The 21,941-nt window shown below is 31.8% G+C and overlaps 1 protein-coding gene across 4 annotated transcripts in view; it reads left to right on the plus strand.

The window, feature by feature from the left end:
• DYNC2H1 (dynein cytoplasmic 2 heavy chain 1) overlaps window positions 1-21,941 on the plus strand; it is a 289,185-nt gene that overhangs the window by 266,687 nt on the left and 557 nt on the right. For all 4 annotated transcript variants that reach the window (XM_081063149.1, XM_081063152.1, XM_081063150.1 and 1 more), the window contains 3 exons: window positions 2,544-2,653; window positions 3,573-3,654; window positions 10,883-10,999. In XM_081063149.1, coding sequence (XP_080919275.1) covers window positions 2,544-2,653; window positions 3,573-3,654; window positions 10,883-10,999 — 309 coding nt within the window. The remainder of the gene's footprint in view (window positions 1-2,543; window positions 2,654-3,572; window positions 3,655-10,882; window positions 11,000-21,941) is intronic.

A 21,941-nucleotide genomic window follows, 5' to 3' on the forward strand; every position in this document is an offset into this window, starting at 1 on the left:
AAAACGAAATAAAATGGCATCAGTTTATTAGTGCATTTCATTGTATACTAAATAGTTGCTAATACATGTGAATGAAGACAGTCATTAATAGGCTATTGGCCAGACCCAGTTGAAATGATATATTTTGAAATGCTTTCTTCAATATCTGTTCTATTTATTCATATAATGGTTTTATATAATTGGGTTCATACTATGTGTACATTTTTACATTCTAATAAATACGTTAGGTTATGAACATTTTTCAGTGTCATTAAATGTTCTTCAAATACCAGTTTATATTGTTATGTAATTTTGTATTTTATTGATGTACCATAATTTAATTAACTTATTTCTATTATTAGCTAATTTTTATTTTCCCTATTCTATAATTTTTATTATTATGCTTCTAACTTCTTAGTATAATAAATAATTTTAAACGAGCAAGCTATGTATAATAATCTCTTGATTATTACCTTAGTTTACATTTCAAGAAAAGGAATTACTTAGTAAAATGGCTTGAACATTTTTAAAACTTTGGCACATTTCATCAAATTGCTCTATAGAAACATTGTACCAGTATACACTCCTATCAAAATTTTGTCCATATTTGCACACTTACCAACATTTGCATATTATTATTCCTTATTCTGCTATTCTGATGGGCTAAAAACATATCTTATTAAATTTTATGTAAATATATTTTATAAATATAAAAACTTAAAGTTTTTAAATTTGTGTATCTATTAGGGATGATCCTATCTTACATGTTTCAATAAGCATGTAAACAGTTTACCATTGTGTTAACATTATTAATTCATTTTCTTATTTGTGGAAAACTATTACATTCAAACTTTAATAAAGTAAAAATCTGATTATCCGCCACACTCTTAATTTTTAATTAATTTGAACACATGCATACATTCCTGGCAACAACCTTTTTGGAGTTTTTTAATTCAAAATTAATTTTAACAATATTAATGAAATAATGATGTAATTTGAAATAGTTATAAAATAAATATTTTTCAAACAACTGTTTTAAAATAACAGAAATATTACATACAATAAAAAGGGTCATGCAAGCATATTTGTTGACTATATTTAGATAATGAAAATAGAAGACAGATAATATAATGAAAATATTTGATAGGGAGGAAACAGTATTTACTAAGCATAATTTTAAATTATTTCATTGAAGACACTTTATGAAGTGTTATTATAAAGGATAATGTCCAAGAAGAAATAATTATTCTGTGTTAAAGAGATCTCTTTTTAAAGTGTTTTCTACTTTTAAAATCAACATATTATCAATTGGTAGGGAGGAAAATTGGAACATTTTTGTGACAAAGTAGTAGTCCTAGTCAAATGCATTAATATAAAATCCAAACTCACCATCTTTGATCATTTTAATTTCTCCTACTCTAGACCTAGTTGACAGATGTAAATGCTTGGGTGGATAACAGAGTGTTACAGTACATGAAACACAGACTTTCTACACTATTGTAAATTAACACAATTTTTCCTAGACTGTTTATAAGGCATGCAAAATGAACTACTTCAGTGAATGACAATTCTGCAAGTTTTTTGTAGCTAACATTACTGTGGTATCATCTCTGTACACCAGCTGAAATAAAAGACTGATTGAGAAATCATCAGTAAGCTATCTATCTCTTGAGGCACATTAGCACCTGCAGGAAATATTATAGAGAAACAAATCACTTAAGGTTGCCTGAGTTTATTACTTGGCTCCAGCACTTACTATGTGACCTGGGGCAGGACCTTAAGCTTACCATACCTCTACTTCCTCAATGAAATGGGGATACAAATACTAACATTTATGCTGTAGTAAGCATAAAATTGGTTAATATATGGAGAGCATATAGCATTGCACAAAACATGTTGTTTTTATTTGTTCCAAATGGCAATTTTTACTGTACTCATTAAACAGACTTTATGATGATGTTTATTTCTCCAAATGAAGTGTAAGTCGATTTACAAAATGGCAGATAAGTGCAAAAGACTATTTAAAAAACACCTTTAACAAAAAATTACTTCTTCCTGGACATTACCCTCCACTGTAATAGTTGATTCAGTAAACTGGCAAATGTACTGTCAAATCTGGATCTGGAACACCTGTTCAGTTTGCATTGCCAAGACTTGGGGATCTTGGGGGTTTTGGAGTTAGACCCAGATACTCAGTGTCTCCTAAGCACACTTTGAGAGGTGGGTCATTACTAGGAGAAGTGCCGACCCAAACTGAAATGCCATATATTAGATCAGTTTTCATATTTTAGATTTTTTATTTTGAGTAGATTTTTACCAACAAAAAGTTGTTCAAGGAAGCTTTTTTTGTGTGATGGATGGATATTATGTCAAAAACTATAACAGATCTCACAATGTACAGTGGACGTCTTTCTTTTTTTCCTAGACACCATTTGACATCATTTGGAAACTGCCTTTCTCATTACAAATGACTTTTGCATAATAATATTTAATAGATTTCTTTATCTTTCCAGTTTACAAAGTTTTAAAATGTGTGTGTATGTGTGCATTTTTTTCTCCTTTAGAGCTGGGTAGAGAGAGCTGAAAAACAGGCTCTTCTCTCTGATACACTTGACCTATCAGAACTCTTCCACCCAGACACATTTCTCAATGCTCTTCGCCAGGAAACTGCAAGGTAATTAAAACGAAATACTTTTTTTTATTTGTCCATGAGGTTATTATACTTTGCTTTAATCACTACTGATCACATTCCATCAATTGTCAAGAAATAAATTTATTGTCGAATCCAGATAGTTGTGTTATTTCCTAATACTTGACTTTTAACAACACAGTTTACTTTTAGTTTAAAAATGCATTGCTCTTAATTATGGTATGTTTTTTATTAGAATTGAAAAAGGTAAAATGTAGCATTTAAAGTTTCAGTCATTTATTGATTTAGACCTTTTGTGCCTGGTATGGTAGGCAGAAGTCAAATGGAGCTAATTAAATGTAAATGAATTAAAATTAAATAAAATTTAAAACTGTGATTTTTTTTTTTTTTAGTCACACTGGCCACATTTAAAGTTCAATAGTAGAGAACAGTATTTGATAGTTAAGATAAAGTTCTTTTTTGTAACAAATTTGGATTATCATAACATACGTAGTCTAATTTTTAACAAGATAAAATGGAAAAAAGAGACATTTCTAAAAATATACTGGACAAAATTTAGTTGTTTAATGATTCAGGGGGATTTTAATTTGTAGTGCCTCAAGATATAAATATTAATATTTCAGTTCAGCTAATAAACATTAATTGAACACCTATCATATGCCTAAATTTGAGGATGATGGTCAAAATGGAGGATATAAAAATAAAAAAGAAAGGCCCTATCCTCAAGGAACTTACCCAGTCTTGAAGGGGAAACTGACCTAACCAGTTAACTTTAAAAATTTAGTGTGAAGTCTAAGGTATTATACATAGCTTAAGAGATCTTATTATTTGCACATTGTAAACATTTTAATTTTAAATAAATAGGAATATATTTATCATCTCTTATTCTTCATATTTTACTTCCTGAGGTTTATTTGTGACATTTGATGCTTTACTTTTACAGGACAATGAGCTGTTCTGTGGATAGCCTTAAATTTGTAGCTTCATGGAAAGGTCGACTGCAAGAAGCAAAGCTGCAGATTAAGGTATTAGACTAATTTTAAATGTTTATCTGAGTCTAAAAATTATATTATTACCAACTGTGATGAAAGGATTCTGTTAACTTCAGTCTCAGTCACCTATCTTTATAGTATAAGATCTGCAGAGATAGATTGTATTGCCTATATGAAAAATCAAGGTAAGTTAAGATTTTGCATGAAACAACTTGTGCGAAATACTGCCTTTTCTAATGCAAAATAAGAATCTGAGGGATACACATATTTGAAAATGTAACTTTCAATAAAAAAGATACAAATCTTGAAGTTCTAATAAATATTTACTATATAATAAAGTATGTATAAAATGTAATATATGAAAATAGACCAAATCTTGTCCTCAGGGAGTTTACAATTTTGTGAGTACATTGATTCACTGTTAAAATCAAGCCATCTATGTTAAAAAATAACCAAGCCATATTTTGCAGTATAAATATTCCTATCTAACTTTCCTGTTGAAAATCCATTACTTTTATAATAACGGATAATAAAAGATAATCAGTCAAGTGTTGATAACAAAACTAATTAAAAGGCTGTAATAGGAATCCTTTGCCCCAAAACTCCAAACTTATTCCCAGTGAGTAGCATTCTCTACCATTCTTCTTTCCCATTCCCACACATAGAATTGTCCTGTTAACATTTTTCCTGCTGCTAATATAACACGTTGCATGTTGTAGTATGATTACCTCTATACACCCTTATTAGTCTGATTTATGAGATTATAATGTCATTGAAGACAAAGACTGTCTTATCTGTCTTCAGATTCCCAGTATCTAGTCCTATGTGTCTCATATAATTCAATTTTTTAAATAAATTAGATGTAAGACTGTAGTTCTTTAGCTTAGTTAACCTTAGGCAACTAACTTCTCAGAAATTCTATTTATTAAATAGAAGTTAGTTCCATTTAACTACTCAGAAGCTCTAGCTCCCAGTTTATCAACTTTCTTTTCATATCACTATTACTCTCTGACATACCGTATAATTTATTTATTGTTTGTTGCTTGTTGTCTGTCTTGCTCCACTGGAATATAAGGCCATGAGTGTAGTGATTTTTCCCCAGTTTCATTGTCAGATATCTCAAACAATAGCACACAATAAGTACTCAATTAAACCCTTGTTGAATTGTTGACTCAAGGACCTACAATGGGAAAGAGACACTATAGTAAGTATTAATTAGCATCAGCCAAAATGGTATATTGTGTGCCAGAAATTTGACCATTAACAATACACTAGATCTTTATTTTTTGAATATAGATTGCTACAGCATTCTCTCATTGAAGCTGAAGGAATTAGAAAGGTTCTCTTTCACATCTTTGCATTTTATTTTAACCTTAGCCTGTAGTCCATAAAGAGAACTCTTTTAGCTATTACTGGTGGTCATACACTGTTGCCCAGTTGTTAGGGAGAGGGAGGGCACACATGACAAATAATCCAGGAATCACGTACTTTACCTGGTTGTGTGGTCTCTAGCAGCTGTGAACCACACACATAATATGTAGTATCATTGTGCAGATATAGTAAGAAGCAAGGGAAAGGAGTTTTATTCTGTGTCAAGGTGTGTTAATATTTCTAGTACTATATTGCTCCTGTTTTTACAAATTGGGAATAACATTATCTACAACCAGAAAATCTTAAGCTTATACATTATGTTTTGTAGATGGTGAAAAAATGTGGACAGTTAGTAAAGCAAGATGCTTATCTTAGTTCTCCAAAAAAGAGCCATGTGACTTTTTTAAGCAACTAATGGAGCAGTTTAAGCCTTTGTTTCATTTATCAATGGATTTAAATAAATTCCTTGACACGTTTATTACACATTTATGTGTGTAATTTTTATTATTTCTCACAATTCAATTTGGATTAGGTTTTATTAGGCAATTTTTATTTTTTAATTAGAAAAAAGTGTTTTAATATAAAGTTTTATACTTTTACCCAGTAAAACAGAAGTCTTTCATTTTTCATTTAGCATTCAGGAAACTAAAATATTCACTGGTAAATATATGCGTACTTAGGAACATTCTAAGTTTAATATACTTACGATTTTAAATTAAGAAGCCGTCCCTACACATAGCATTTAAAGTAATCCAGTAGAATTTTTCATCTCTTTGGCTCCTCATTCATGTCATCTATAAAGGCACAGTTTCTAACTTTTCTCACCTGCAGTTTCCAGGAGTGTTTGTCAGATAAGAAGTCTTTTTAAGCCCCTTACTGTTTGCACTTGGCAAAATCAGTAAGTTAAACAATCCACTTAGGTTCATATTAATCATATTTTCAGCAAAAGTATTATTTCAGTAGGAGACCTTTGGATTTGAATTATATTTTAATTTAATTGTCACTCTAGAATTTAATTCGTTTAGAATTTTTCAATATCTGTCACCCCAGCCTGAATTAAACCAGTGAAATGTTCAAGTAAGGCTGTATTCCTCAAACCAACCAATGCCTCAAACTCTATCGAACTATTTGAGAGACATGTGTATATATTGATTTTTAGATCCGGAACGTGGCCCTCTAAAGTTTCCTTACGACCTTTATTGATTTGTTATTTGTTAAACAGAAGTTGTAAAACTTGGTAGTGGTAAATGTGTAAATCAACCTCCTGTTCAGCTTGCATGTTAGATGTTGCCCAAGGCTGTGAGAAGATTGCCTTTGCAAATCTGGGGAGCTGCCAGCTACCTCCTTTACTATTGATGCCATCACACACAAAAGGCAAAACCAGTTTTCTTCCTTGGCAAATCAGGCTTAGTAAATGTATTTTAGACTTGTTAATAACACACAGTCCCCTAGGATACCTGGAAGCTGCTGCTCCTTTGGGACCTGGGAGAGGCGTATAGCCACTTACGCTTGCCAGTTGACCTCAGCTGCTTCATGCCAGGCTAGTCTGTCCATGTACTAAGTGGTTATTATACTGTTCATATTTCAGTGCCCTTTCTCATATTGCTTATCAGGAAATGGAAGCTAAAATAGTAAAGAAATTATATACATAGACATTTGAGGTTTCTTAAGGAGAATGTGCTCGTCAGAATTAGAAGTTACGAACTTTAAAACATCCTCTCTGAATATGTATGAACTGCTGGTTGTAGCTTATCAGCCCAGCAGTCGAAAATCTACCAGAAAATGCATGCATACATACATACGTACGTACGTACATAAAGCCCAAAAAACAAGACTAAAAACAAAACAAAACAAAACAAAAACCTTAAACTATTGAGATTAAGACATGAAATGAAAACATAAGAATCTCAACTGACCAAGTATTGGCAAGGCTGTGGCATAATGTAAATTCTTATGTGACAAGTAGGCATATAGATTGCAGAATTCGGGGAATAATTTGCCAATATTATGGAGGATGAGAATATGTTTCAATCTAGCAATTTCATCTCTATAGCTAGAGATAATCATGCAGAGGTGTATAAGGAGACACTTAACATAATGTTTATTGTAGTGTTATGATCATAATTATATGATTTAAATGTTCATTATCAGGAAAATGGATAATTTGTTGTATGTTAATACAGCAAAATATTGCAGTTTTTAAAAATAAAAGAACTAAATGGATGCCCTTAGACCAATGATGAAGGAAAAGAATAGGTTGAAAAATGGCACAATAAAATATGTTACCCTTTACGTACAGTTTGCTAACATGAAAAACAATACTATGTATTGTTTATGGATACATACATATTTAACAAACATGTAAAACTAAATTCAGGATAATGACTAGGTCAGGTGAGAGCAGAAGGGGAACTGGAAAGGCAAGGTATGCACAGAGGACTTCAGCTATACCTGTATGGTAGGGTTTATTTGCTTAGAAATGTGGAACAAACATGGCTGTATGTTAAAGTCTGGTAAAAATAACTGGTAGGAACGTATAAGTTTAAAAATATTTTTATGATTTTATGTGTGTTTGAAATATTTTTTTAACTTTTAAAAGGAGAATTCTGGCAAATAAAGCCATATAATAATTTAGCAAAATAGAACTCAGAATTTAACATGAAATTCACTGTTAAATCCAAGTTAACTTCATGTTAAAGTCAGAAGTATGCAAGAAATTCAACATCATGTATAAATAATTTAATGGCTTTAATTATGTTTTCAGTGAACAAAATCATTACTATTACTGTTATAACCTTCTTTGAGGTGAGAAGCTAAGAGTTGAATAAGATCCTATACTTATGAACAGCCCTTTCAAAATAGATGAAGTCTTGGTAGTTAGCTATTTGGAATATACTTATGCAATCATGGTCGGCCTGATCTACACTAGCCCTTTAAATTGCGGTTTTGAAACTGTAAACAAAACCAATTTTTTTAATTTTAATTTTCAGATATTTTAGTTGGAGGTTCAAGTGTGACTAACATTATTTGAGTACAGATCTTTTCTTTTTGGTTTTATGATTTTATTCTATTTCTGTTCTGTTACATTGAAAGCTATACATTTATAAGCAAAATAAGAATAATTAAAGGAAAGTATATTATGACAAGAAATGCACCTTTAGATGGCTTTCATTTAATTATTTGCATTCAACTGAAATAGTACATTTGTACAGAAGTCAAGAGGCAGTCCAAACAATATATATTTTTTAATATAACATAAACAAGTGAGCTCTGATCTCAATAATTATTTCTTTGCATCTAAGGGATATGTGTCATGCACAGTAAGGCAGAAATAGCTACCACAGACTTCTAATAAACTTTTAGTAGAAAGTATGAAGTATGCCCTATAAGTATATATGTAAGTGTAAATAGCATTTAAAAATGGTTTATCATTTAATGGTGAAAAAGAGAGTGGAAATACAGCATTGATAAAATTAGAAAGCATGCTCTAACACATCATGTAGTTCTGTGATATGTAAATGAAGTGATAGTATAGACTCAATCTGGAATAAATTTGGAAAATTTTGCCTATTAAATATGATAGGCAAAAGTTGTTTTGACTAATTATTCAAATAACTTCTGCTCAAACTTTTATTTTGCCTCACTTAAATGGATACATTATATAAAATAATTCTAAACGTCTAGAAATTAGAAGATGGATTATATTAAATGAACAATAATAGCTAACACTTATTGAGCATTTACTATATATATCAGGCAATTTTCCAAGTATTTTCAATATACTGTTAGAGGGGAATTCTTATTTCTCACTCCTGTTGTTTCCTCCTATCTGGAGGGAAATTTAGTAATGTGGATACTTGTAGACTCTTTCTACCTTTTACCTTACTTCTTGCTTCACAGAAAAGGAGCCACTTTATCTGATTATGAGTTTGGGTCAGGAACCCAGAGTTGAATAGTGCGCCTACCATTTGTGCTTTACTCTTGGGTCTGCACATTCTTCTCTACTCCTTCAGGGTGGTCTGCACTTGGTACAGCTGGTTCTTTAGCTTAGTCCACTTGTAACTACACGTCACGCCTGCCAAATTCTTGAGTTTAATATTAGGAAGACTATTTGCCTGGAGATCTGTTATATTCTCCAAATTTTTTTTGCAGTAATAACGGTAATATTTTGACCCTTTCTGTTTTTACTCCTCTTTTTAATGCAAAACTCCAGTTGGAACAAGGGTACCAGTTATTGATACCACTTTAATCCCTGATATGTTATATTGTAGTACATAAACAATTGGATACTGCTTTTTGTCATTCTTATGTTCACATTTCATTTTCAAGAAGAAGAATGTCTTTACTTTAAATTCTGCAAATTTACCTAAATTCCAAAATAGGGTAGTGATAGAAGATATGGAGAGAAAAGAAAAGATTTAGAAGATGTTTATTAGAAGTGACAGGACCTGGTAGTTGATGGCATGTGGGAAGTGTGGGAGAAGGAGCCAAGGATGTTTCCCCGTTGTCTGACGAAGCAACTCCATGGCCACTGGGGTCAATTACTGAAATAAGGCTCCAGAGAATAGTATTCCTGACCCCTCCCACCTCCTGGTTGCAAGAGGGATGTGATGAGTTTGTAGCTCATATTGACCGTGCATATTACATAGTCAAGTTGGGACACTGTCAATAGGGACTACTGTTACTAATTTCTGTATAGACTCAGTGAGCTTAAAACTGAATAACATTTCTAGACAAGGCCTTATTGTCTTTCCTAGGGGGTTTCTGGCACTGAAATTAGCAGGTACTCTCTAAATTTTAATTTACATTTTTTTCAAGGCCAAAATACTTCAACTCTAGAAGCAGCCTGTGTATCACCACATCAGTAGTATAGTAGAAAGAATATTGAATATAAGGATTAAATAATTCTATTTTTATCCTAGCTCTTTCATTATGAAACAGTTGCTTATTGTTTCCATGGTACAGCAACCTTACTGTAAAATTTGTTATTCAAAACTATTTGTCAAGGTGTATTCTCCGAGTTACCTGCTCCAACCTGAACCATTCCCAAACTATAATATAACTGAAAATGATTTTAACTCTTACATCTTGAAATGTTGTCTTGAATCTAAATTCTGTATACTTTCATTTAGAATGTTAAATCTCAGGTACAATATAATGTTCATAAGATTTTTTATATTATCTATCAAGTTCAAATTATGAGAATACAGATGTGGCTCTGAATACAAATACTGACTCTACATTTGTTGCCTTTAGATAAACTCAGGGTAGATTAAAACTGCAGAAACTAAAAGAATGAACACTTTTAAAGAAAAAAATGTGAAAGTATATTACCAAAATAATTATATTTACATAATTTCTTAAATATATGTTTAAAAAACATATTTATACTAAGGTTAATTCAGAGAAAGAGACTAACTCTTTCTACCTTTTTATTCTTTTTTAGGTCTGTATGGCATGTCAAGAATTTTTGCATTAAATTCTCTGAACTTTTCTCAGCTGTTTAAAAAAATGATGCCAAAATTCCAATCAGGAACACATGTTCTTATTCTCTAATTATGCTTTCTTTCCCCCTCCCGGAGAAAGAATAACTTTTTGGCTTTTGCCATTACATTTCTGTTACTCTAATGCCAAGGCACCTGCAGTTATATAACTGATGACATTTGTAAGTATTTTTTACTAAAATTTTTGCTAAAATCGAGAATCATTCTAAAGGAAATTCACAGTGAACACTAGTCTGGGTCTCTACCTTCTTTATTCTCATATAAAATACCATAATTTTTGTTCTCATATTATTTGGAATACATAGTCACAATGGAAAGTGTTGACTTTGTTCTTAAGATAGCATATCATACTACAGATTTTAATGGTTTATGTGTTTTTATGGCAGATCAGTGGCTTATTACTGGAAGGATGCAGTTTTGATGGAAATCGACTTTCTGAAAACCAGCATGATTCTCCTAGTGTATCATCAGTTCTCCCTTGTTTTATGGGCTGGATTCCACAGGTAATATATTTTTAACAGGTACAAGTTTTAATTTAAACGATTCATTCTTAGATTTTTATCTTTCCAATCAAATATTCTTGACCTAAGGATAGGTCAAGAATATTTTTGTTTACTTTCTAGTCTTACATGTACTTAAACAAGTTTACAGTCAAAATATTGTGTCCTTTATCATTTTTTAAGGTGAAACTGACTCTGGGTGATGAACACACAATGTGATATATAGATGGTATATTACAGACTTGTACACTTGAAACCTATGTAATTTTATTAACCATTGTCACCCTAATAAATTTTAATTTAAAAAAATGTGTAGGACATTTTTAAATCTTCAATTTGTTATGGAAAGAATAACATTATAGTTTTTAATTTCTACTTAATTTATAGCCTAATAAAAAACAAGCCTCTAATGAAAACATTCCTATTATCAAATGACTACGTTCCTGTTTTTCTCAGCAATGTGCTAAATGCTTTATGTACTTTACCTCATATACCCTTCAGAGCAGCCCTGCAAGGTAGATATTATCGTTCCCATTTTCAAATGAGGAAATTTGTGCTCATATAGATTAGATGACTTCCCCATAGTCAGACATGTAGAAATTGACAGTATCCAGATGTTAATACACATCTGGCTTTATATCATACCATATCACTGGGCTGCTGATAGATGGAAAAAAAAAATGTCTTGACAAAGAATTATTTGGTTAACTTTTCCCCTTTTAAAACCTTCAATCATTGAAAGACCTTTCAACAATGGAACTTGGGGGATATTTGCCTTTAAACTAGAACATAGTTGTAGGTGAAGCACATAACTTTTACTTAATATAATCTTAAAATGTAAGTATGAATATGTGAATAAACTTTAAAGTTTTGATTCTAGATCTAATGACCAACAAAACTTTCATATACTGCTTTTACTACAAGAAAATGAGTTTTCTCATTAGTAAATGGTACCTTGAATTTTCCAGTTATCGTATTTCTATTTATAAAATAAAAATCAAGAGCGTTGGAATATTTTTAAATATACAAATAATAGAACTAGCAAAAATTAGCAGCCATTACTCAAAGAGCTAAAAGAGCATCCCCTAACTTAAAAGAGCATACATTTCCATGAAGTTCCCCAATTTCCCCCATATCAGCTTCATTTTCTTTAGTATTATAGTGACATATTAGATACAGAAGAGAGAAGTTGAAATAATCTTTATTTTACTTCAGTCTGGCTATTAATTCCTATAAGAAATCTCTATCAAAAAGTTGTGGATTGTAAACGTTAGGTATGTAAGCTAAATTGAAAGTTATATACAAAAGATAAGGTTGGAATTTGCTAAGGGTTGTAACCATAACATATAAAGTTTTATATGATGATAGAGATGAATTTAAATGAATCTAAATGACATGAAGTGTTAATTTTCTGGCAAACAAAATTAAAAGCCATATAATGACCATGATAGGAAAGAAAAGTAGGACCTATATAAACTTAAGGAGAAATCCCTGCAGTAAAAACAGAACATGAAGAATCACTGAGGAGGCATAAATGCCGAAGAAAATGACCTGGAACAACACCCACGTAATTGACCACAAACTGCATGCAAATCAGGAATGTAATATTAGGAACAAAGCCAGGCTGTTAGTGGGTTGTATGAAAAGCAACATGACATTACAAGATATTTATCCTTCCACAATATTTTGCTTTGTGTATTATTTCTATCCAATTTTATTACCACACTTTAAAAAGTTAGGAATAGAAAGCTAAAAATAATTTAATTTGAAATATAGATCATATAAAGAGAAGTAAAATGGAGTATTTAGCCAATAAAATAGATGGCTAAAAGATAATCTGAATTTTTTGTTTTTATAAAAGGGATGCCCACCTAGGCTTTTGTATTTTTTCATGATGGAAGGATTTATGGTGCTTCTACACTTCCCTTTTTCCCTGCTTTACAGTGAGCCTCTTCTTTCCAAATAATCTTACTATTTTCAGACTGTCTCTGTTATCTTAGCTATGAAGGAGAGAACATGAGGCATAGTGTTTCATAACACAAAATTTTGGAGTCCAGCAGACTAAATTCCATTCACAGCTCCCAAACTTAATGAGCTGGGTGATTTGGGGCAAGTACCTTACCTCATTGAGCCAATGTCCTCATTTGAAGGCAAAGATAAGGATATTTCTGTAGGATCGTGTTGAGGAATAAATAAGTTCCTGTGTGTGTGAAGTACCCAGCACAGTGCCTCATACATGGTAAGTCTAATTTATCCTGATACCAATATTTTAATACGTTTTTTATAATATGATGATTTTATTAATATACAGGGCTTCATAGTTTACTAAGTGCTTCCAACATCATTAAATACTTGTTAAATTCCTATATACCATATATCCTGCTGAACACTGGGGTTACAAAGATAAACAAATCTCTTCCATCTGGTAACCTAAAAATAAAAAGGTGTTTCAAAGTCAGAGGCAACAAGTGTTTATTTGAAGTCAGTTAGAATAGCTATTTGGGATACACTGTCCAAATACTTACAATTTAGGAGACTAAGTCAAAGGGTATTTATGAGCAGGGGAAGAGGAACAATTACTGTATTTTACCGTGTATAATGTGCACTTTTTTGCCCAAATTTATGAGGGATAAATAAGGATGTGCATTATACATGTGTAGTACTAATTCCATATCTATAAAAATATTAATTCTTTTATTTATGCTTATGAGTAAAAGTGTAACTCTAGAAATCAATAACAATATCCGGATGCAAAATAATACCTTGGAATACAATAATCGGTTTTGTTGAATTTACCACAACTTGCAACGACTAAGAGTTCTTGGCTTTCTACGGTGGGTAAATGTCGTAAATTTGTTACTGGTACATAGAATTTCTTGTACCTTGTATCTGTTCTTGTGTTTTGTAATTATTTGTTACATAAAATTCTTGTACCATAATATGTTAAAAAATAATTGCTAAAATTCCTCTATCATACAAAAAACAAGTGCCTAAATGTAAACAAATAAAAATTTGAATTAAAAAATTAAAATGAAAGATATTTTCCCCTGAAAGTTTGGGCCAAAAATTTGGGTGTGCATTATACATGGAGGCATATTAAACACAGCAGAATACAGCACATTAATTGAAAGAAGGCACTTCTATTTGTGCCAATAACATAACATAATGATGGTAATTGTAAACTGGTTTTTAATTTTCATTCCTGTAGCCATCAGTCCATTAATAATAACCACTTTCTTGTTATCTTTGCAAACAGTTCTATGAGACAGACAGTGTTGCCCTGGTCCCAGTCCAAATGTTATTTTGCCCTGTTTTAGCATCCTAAAGATTTGAGGCACAAAATATACAAGGCGGTTCCTCTGTCACGGCAGCTCCAGCTCCATTTTAAAGTGGCTACATTTATTTATTTATTTTTTACGCATCAAAGGGTCTTATGTTGAGTTGGGGAGCAAACAGGTAAAGAAACTATCATCGTTTAGAGTTATAGTAGTTTACATAAAGTGCTTTGGCAGATGAGGAAGGCCTCAACTCTATCATGTGTGAATAGATAAAGTCAGTTAACCTCACGGAAGAAAGAGGTAGCTTCTCCTGAGGCTATAGGCACAGTATGAGTAAGAAGAGTTCCAGGGCAAATTCAAAGTAGGACGGGGCAAGTCATTCCCATAGAAGGCATAACATGTTTAAACACATAGAGATATGAAAAAAAAAACAAAAAAACAGGTTATTCTGAGAACTGCAAGTATGGTACTTCTGGAAACGTGTGGTTTTTATGGAGGACTGGTAGGGAATATGGGTAGAAAAGAAGGCCGACACCAAGTATGACAAGCCACACAGCCATGCCAAGGAATTTAGACCATCTTAGGAAGCGACATAGGAAGCTATAAAGAATTTAGAACAGGAGTGTGGTAAGATCAGATTTGTAGTTTGGGAAAATCAGCAGTGAGAGGGTACTCAATTGGCCCTGGGTGAAATACAATTACACTTGCCTTTCATAGTGATCCTAAGAGTTTGGTAGAGCAGGTTTACTCTCTGCTTTGTTGATGAAGAAACTGAGAATCAGGTAAGTCTCACAATGCTATCTCTAACAGTTGAGCAATAATAATTAGGATTTATCGGTATTGATTTTGTGCCAACCACTGTGCAAAATATTTAAAATACAAGATATTTAGACCTTTCAAAAATTTTTGAAATAGGAATTGTCATCTCCATTTTAAACAAAGAAAACTGAAGCTTAAAAGATTATGTAACTTGACCAAGATGGCATATTAATAGTAGGCAACTAACATTCAAATCAGGTTATGGCTCTTAAATATTAGGCCTAATACTGAGCCAACCTAACAGTATAAACCAGAGTTTGGAAAATTCCAGCTATTTTTGTGCCAGCCATAGCTATGTGAGCTATGAATGCTTTTTACATTTTTAAATAGTTGAAAAAATCAGAAGAAGAATATTTCATGACATATAAAAATTATATGAAATTCAGATCTCAGTGCACGTAAATAAAGTTTTGTTTGGAAAAGCCATGCCCATTTATGTAGACGTTGCCTATGACTGCTTTCAGACTATAACAGCAGAGTTGAGTGGTAATGCCAGAGACCATATGGCTCACAAATCCTAAAATATTTGTTATCTGGCCCCTTGACAAAAAAGTTTCTCAACTCTGTTTAAACTATTAAACCTTCCAACTTCTGCTTAATTTTTTTTTTTTTTTAGGTCAGCCGTAAATGTTTTTTAGTAAGTTTTACAGAAAAGGGGGGAAGAGGGGAGACATCAAAATTTTAATACATTTTTTCTTAAGAGGGAAGGAATCAGCATAAAGTAGAAGGAAGCATCAATATCAATTTGTGTAAGTTACTAAAAAGAATTACTTTTCCATTTACTCCTGTGGCTACTTTATTGCAAAAAGTACAGAATCCTTTGATAAGCTGGGATGAAATAATGCAGTTAAGAATATTGGTGACTAATCCCTTTTAGGCCAGAAGAGAGTTTTTTCACAAATTATTTCCACAATATTATCTGTCACCTAATAGTTCTGAGTAGCTTCATTTCAGACGAAACATGCTAAACAACCCAGGCATTTGTACAGCATTGCTATGAGGTAGACAGTACTTCCATTTTTAAATAACATTTTAGGTTGCAGAAGATTGAAGGACTTCTTTGACATAGTTATCCATATTCTTTGTTATGTATATGACCACATAGTAAAACAAATTCTAAGACTTTCACTGGAGGGGAGGGGAGCTCTGCCATTGTTTGTATTATAAAGGCAGTGTACTTTGCCACTTAACAAAATTAGAATTAGAAATTCTCAAGGACAATGAAAAGTAAAATGCTGGTGAAAATATTTTCCTAGTGTTTCTGTTTACCTTTATCTATGTGCACTAAGGTAATTAACCTATACTCAACGCTGTTAATTTATACATTTATCATATATGATGCACATTCTTTAAGTTGTTCCAGTTCCAGGTCATTGCTGGTCGTAAAATTAATATAAGCCCAAATTAAGATTTCCCTAGAGGATTTTACTGAAAAAAAAAAGCATTCTCTTTCTCCAAAGCATTTCCCAAGAAAGTGCTCTATACAACAATATATCATAATGGTTCTCTGTGAAAAATTGTTCAGCAAACAAATTGAACAAACACAGCATTCCCTGCCCTTGGAAATTCATGATGTATGTATTTGAGAGTATTACCAACTCTTGAGAAACCCCAAAGATTATCTAACACACAACTTTTTCATGCACCTACACCCCACCCTTCATCTGGATCTACTATTCCACATAAGACAGTTTGGGAAATGCTGCTTTAGGTGATAGAACGGTCTGAGATGATGCCCAGTTCTGACATTCCACAGGACGTGTTTGCCTTTATTCTACCTTTTCAGTAAAGATGCTATTTAGGGTTCATCAGCCCCACAGTAACATAGGAGCCCTGAGCTAGCCCAAACCCCGTAGGCCCAGACTTCCCAACAGGCACAACAATTGACGATTCAACTTCAGAAACAATTTCACGTACAGGGAAAATATGACTATAAAATGATTCCATAAGTCACTCACAAAAATAGCCTTCATATTACTTTTATATATATTAAAATATTATCACCATGTATTCAGAAGATGTATGCTGAAAACTCTGTCTTGTATGAACCGTGGTTGAAAAATAATAAATATTTAATTAATATCTTAAGGTTTTTTTTTCTTAAGGACTTATTATGAAAGCAGTGTTGTTAGCATCATATTATTGAAAAATATGAGGGAACTATTTTTCTGCCAAAATACATTTTAAGGAGTAGATAAACATTCTTGACAGAGCAAATTCTCAAAATATTCATTGTTGGCAATTTGTCGTTTCCTGTTTTGAGACAATTTATTTTTTCCAGAGTTGCATTAATTATGCCACTTTTATATAGATTAAACATCTGATTTCCTAGCATCTCCTTTTCTAAAAGGGAATTGTTCCTTGAGTTTATTCATAAACATTCAGAAAGCATGTGTTAGAATAAGTTAGTTGGACTTTATGCATAAACTGGTGAGAAATATATTTTGGTTTACCTTCCTATATGTTTTCTAATAGTGAAATTGAGTTGAAATTGGTCAAATAGTTAACAATTAACCTAGGTAATTTTGTTTTCTTTGGAGGGTTTGTTTATTATTTGATTTTCATTTTGTTATTTTCTTTGGTTTGTTGCCGAAGTGATACCTGATATCACCATTTGCCTTTGTAAAATGCTTTGTCTTCATTCAAATATTAGCCTACTGCCTGCTATATGTGTACATGTGTACTTTTAAGTTACCTTCCCATGGGCATGGGCATGAGTATGACATTTCAAATGTTAGCTTCATTATTGACTGAGCTAGGTGGACCACTTTCTAATTTAATAAAGTGTGATATATGAACACATTAACCATTTTAGATGACTCATATATAGATTTTTATTAAATTTTATTTACATAAAGCTAACTTCTTTATGTCATGTAATATTAATATGAATTACTTGAAGTCTTCCTAGTATCTTTTATTTTGCATTAATTGAGCACTTAATATGTTTGTATAGTTATTAATAAAATTTTAATTTCATCCGAATATTTCAGCCCAGCAGGGCCTTTTATTTTGTTTGTTAAGAGAAACATATTAAAGAAGGAATTGTGTTTATAAGAATTTAGTTCAGTTAAACCACATTCGTGGAACTTCTGGTTGCACAAGATACTGTGCTAACAGTGAGAATACCAAAGCACTTAGCTTGCTACTTTGATCATTTATTTATTGGTGACCTAAGCGTAAGTCCATTCAACTATTTATTTATTTTTTACAGAAGGTTATAGCATTTACCGTCTAAGAGATTTTGAGAATGGCAAACAAAATTTTAAGAAGCAACTGTGTTTTGCTTTTAAAACACTGTAGGTTTTGATAGAAATATTTGTACCCTTGCTTTCAAACAAACAAACAAAAAGCCTACAACCAAAAGCAGGTTTGGAAGGATTTGGAAATATATACAGAACTAATAAATGGATAATGAATATGCAAAGAATGAACTTTGCATTACTGTTAAGTTCCTAATTTAAAGGAAAAATTGCTTGGCATTAAAATAAAGAAAATAGAAAATCTCCTGAATAGAAAGGAATAGCATTGTAAAACGTTTCAATCCGATGTTTCTATTTTCATTTTTGACCATAGAAGTTATGGGAAGCAAAGTAAATATCAGGTGGTAGAGAAAGATAATTTAAGACCTTTCCTGGGATTATAAATAAGTATTCATATATTCAGACTTTTCAGTCCGACAAATACGTAATGTTTGTCTGCTATTTGCTAAAGAATTTAAAGGCAACACCAAAAGAAAGCCTGTACTATGTTATTAACTTCAGGAAGTTATAAAAGGAGTTATGAAAATTACAGGATTTTTCTGAATCCTAAAGCTTTGCCATTTAAGCAGAATTGGAGAAGAGGGAAGAGATTGGGCAGTGACTAATAAAATGGTTGAAAATTCTCTTTACATCATAGCCTGTATTTTTCCTGAGGCACAACCAGGGTTCATTTTCTCTATTAATCCTTATTAGATTAACATACTCCAGGGTAGTATTTGATGTCTAATCATTTTTCCAAAAACTATATACTATATATATGGTGTGTATGTTGTTTCCTAAACTAAAATTTAAGCTTCAAAGATTATTTTCTTTATTCTAATATACACTGATATAATTATATTAGTCTTATCATTCTAGACACAACATTAGCACATAAAATACTATTAAATGAACGGCTGAATAACTTACAGAATCATCAGTACAAATAGATAAATTAGAAAGATTCAGGGCAGATGGTGTTTTTATCTTTTTGGGCAATGATTCTCCATGAAGAATCAATTTTATTATGTGTAAATCAGGATAAGATTTAGGAATGTTAGGAATGAATGTGTTTTAAAAAGGACTTAACTGATATATCAAGGACCAGAAGAGTCAGAACAGTATTTGAGTAAGCAAGTGAATGAGGGAGGGAGGGAGCGAGGGAGGGAGGGAGGGAGGGAGAGAGAGAGAGAGAGAGAGAGAGAGAGAGAGAGAGAGAGAGAGAGAGAGAGAGAGAGAGAGAAGCATTGAGAAAGATAGATATTTCATATAATGGCCACTTAGACTTAAAAAAATATTTTTTCTTCAAGGAAAAATTTAAAACACTATTTTCATTTCTCTCTATCCTAGCACCATCTGTGTGACATGTATTGAATGCTAAGAAGTTGGGATCTTTTGAGAATTAGTAGGAAGAAAAAGGCAGGTGTATTCAGTCCAAAGAATTAGAGATATGTGGATAAATAATACTTTGCATTTGAGCTCTTTAATATATCACTGATTCTTCATTATCTTGTTAGGTAGATATGTGTTTATCTCCTTTTTGTAAAAGGGAAACTGATGCTCAGAGAGTAGCCTACTTAGTGTCAAGAGCTCCAGGCAAGTACTCCAGAGCCCCAAAGTGATCTATTTCCATAAATGCTATTGTCTTCTATTTTGAAAAGTAACAGAATAACAGTATTTAGGTGCTGATATTCATATGCCAAACGTTTTTCAACTGTATTATCTATGGAAACTTTGCAATTTCCTAACTGGGTTACCATGGTAAATTTTCTATGACTTTCTGATTCGTCACCTATAAAATTTTAGAATGAGTAACTTTTCACTTTCACTCCAACTCTAAAAAATAAGTAATAATCCATTAGTTTAATAAAATTATGTAAGTGCAGTGAAAACAATCCTAAATTTGAATTGGAAATATTAACTTATGATTTAAAGAAACATATTTCTAAGCTGTCTGAAAAGTCAGGAGAATGATAGATCATTTCTAGTACCCAGATTATGATTACTAATACCATTTCTCATTAAAGAAACCAAGGATCTTCAGAGTAATGACTAACTGATTTCTGGGACAGGAAATGCAAAAGATGGGGTTGCAACATATTGACATGCTGGAAAGCCAGGAAGCTATTGAAGATGACAAGGAGGAACACATTAAAAAAAAAACAGAAACCTCAGGAGCCAACTTAAAAGTTCCTACTGAACAAGGATTGACAGTTTAAACATCAATAAGATAATAACATTGGATTGAAGCTCATCAAATATGTTTAAATCCACCAGTTCATAGTGATACTTTTACAAATGAGGTATTGGGAATCATTGATCACCTTTACAGTGTACTAGGGAACAAATTCTTTATTTTGAAAATACAAAGGGAAATTGGATAGCATTTATTCAGACATTCCTCTATGAACTATCTTTTATGGTAATCAAAAAATTGATAAGTAGAATTTTCTTTATAGATATACTCCTGACTGGAAATAAAGAAGGAATGATACAGTTAAATTATCATTTGATAATCTTGAATGTACCGTGTTTCCCTGAAAATAAGACCGGGTCTTATAGCATATTTCCCCCCAAATAAGACTGGGTCTTATATTAATTTTTATTCCAATAGACGCATTGGGGCGTATTTTCAGGGGATGTCTTATTTTTTCATGTATAACACTCTACATTTATTCAAATACAGTAATGTCATCTTCTGGGATATCGTCATAATGTACTAAATGTGTCAGTCTGGCTGACGATCTTAACTGGGACTTATTTTCAGGGTAGGTCTTATTTTCGGGAAAACATGGTAATAATGATCTCCAATGGCCCCTAATGTCTAAAAAGAGAGACAACCAGAAAAGAAAGTATGCCTCTTGATGGAAGTATGCAGTACCACCTATGCATTCTTTTGCCAGAAATGAAATTGAATCTGAGCTTATCTCCAAATCCGGTTTACAAAAATGTAGGGAACAGATGAACATGATACCATGGAAATGTAGCCAACAAAAGTCAATGTGGGAAACTTTTTGGTATAGTCTCTTCATCAATAAGACATAAGAGACATAGCAAAATGCTAGCATGGACTTTATTTGAATTATGGTTCTAATAAAAACATTTTTATTAAATGTATTGGGGTGACATTGGTTACTAAAATTACACAGATTTCAAGTACTCATATGTAATTCTATACTACATCACCTGTATATTGCATTGACTTTGGGTGGTAAAAACATTTAAAATATTACAGAATTATGAGATAATGGATATATATGTGATATTGTTAATGTTTTATAATGTTAATATGTTATAATAGTATCGTGATTATATTTTTATGCTTTATTTCTAGCCATATATTTATAGATTAAATTTTCTAATGTGTAGATTTGGTTCAAAACACTACAATACTTGCAGCCGTGGGAAGATTATTATGAAACATTGGCCATGGGTTAATTATTGCAGCTAGATGATGGGGGGTTATTATGGTAGTGTATTTTAAAACATTTCATAATAAAATATTAAGTAACACTTATTTCAGAGGGTTTTGTGTTTGTCTTTTTTGTTGTCTAATCATCAGCTTCAAAACAGTATATTGCTGTATTTTAAAACAAAATTCTTTCT

The sequence above is a fragment of the Rhinolophus hipposideros genome (assembly GCF_964194185.1).
Source record: "Rhinolophus hipposideros genome assembly, chromosome: 10".
In the NCBI taxonomy this organism is placed as follows: domain Eukaryota; kingdom Metazoa; phylum Chordata; class Mammalia; order Chiroptera; family Rhinolophidae; genus Rhinolophus; species Rhinolophus hipposideros.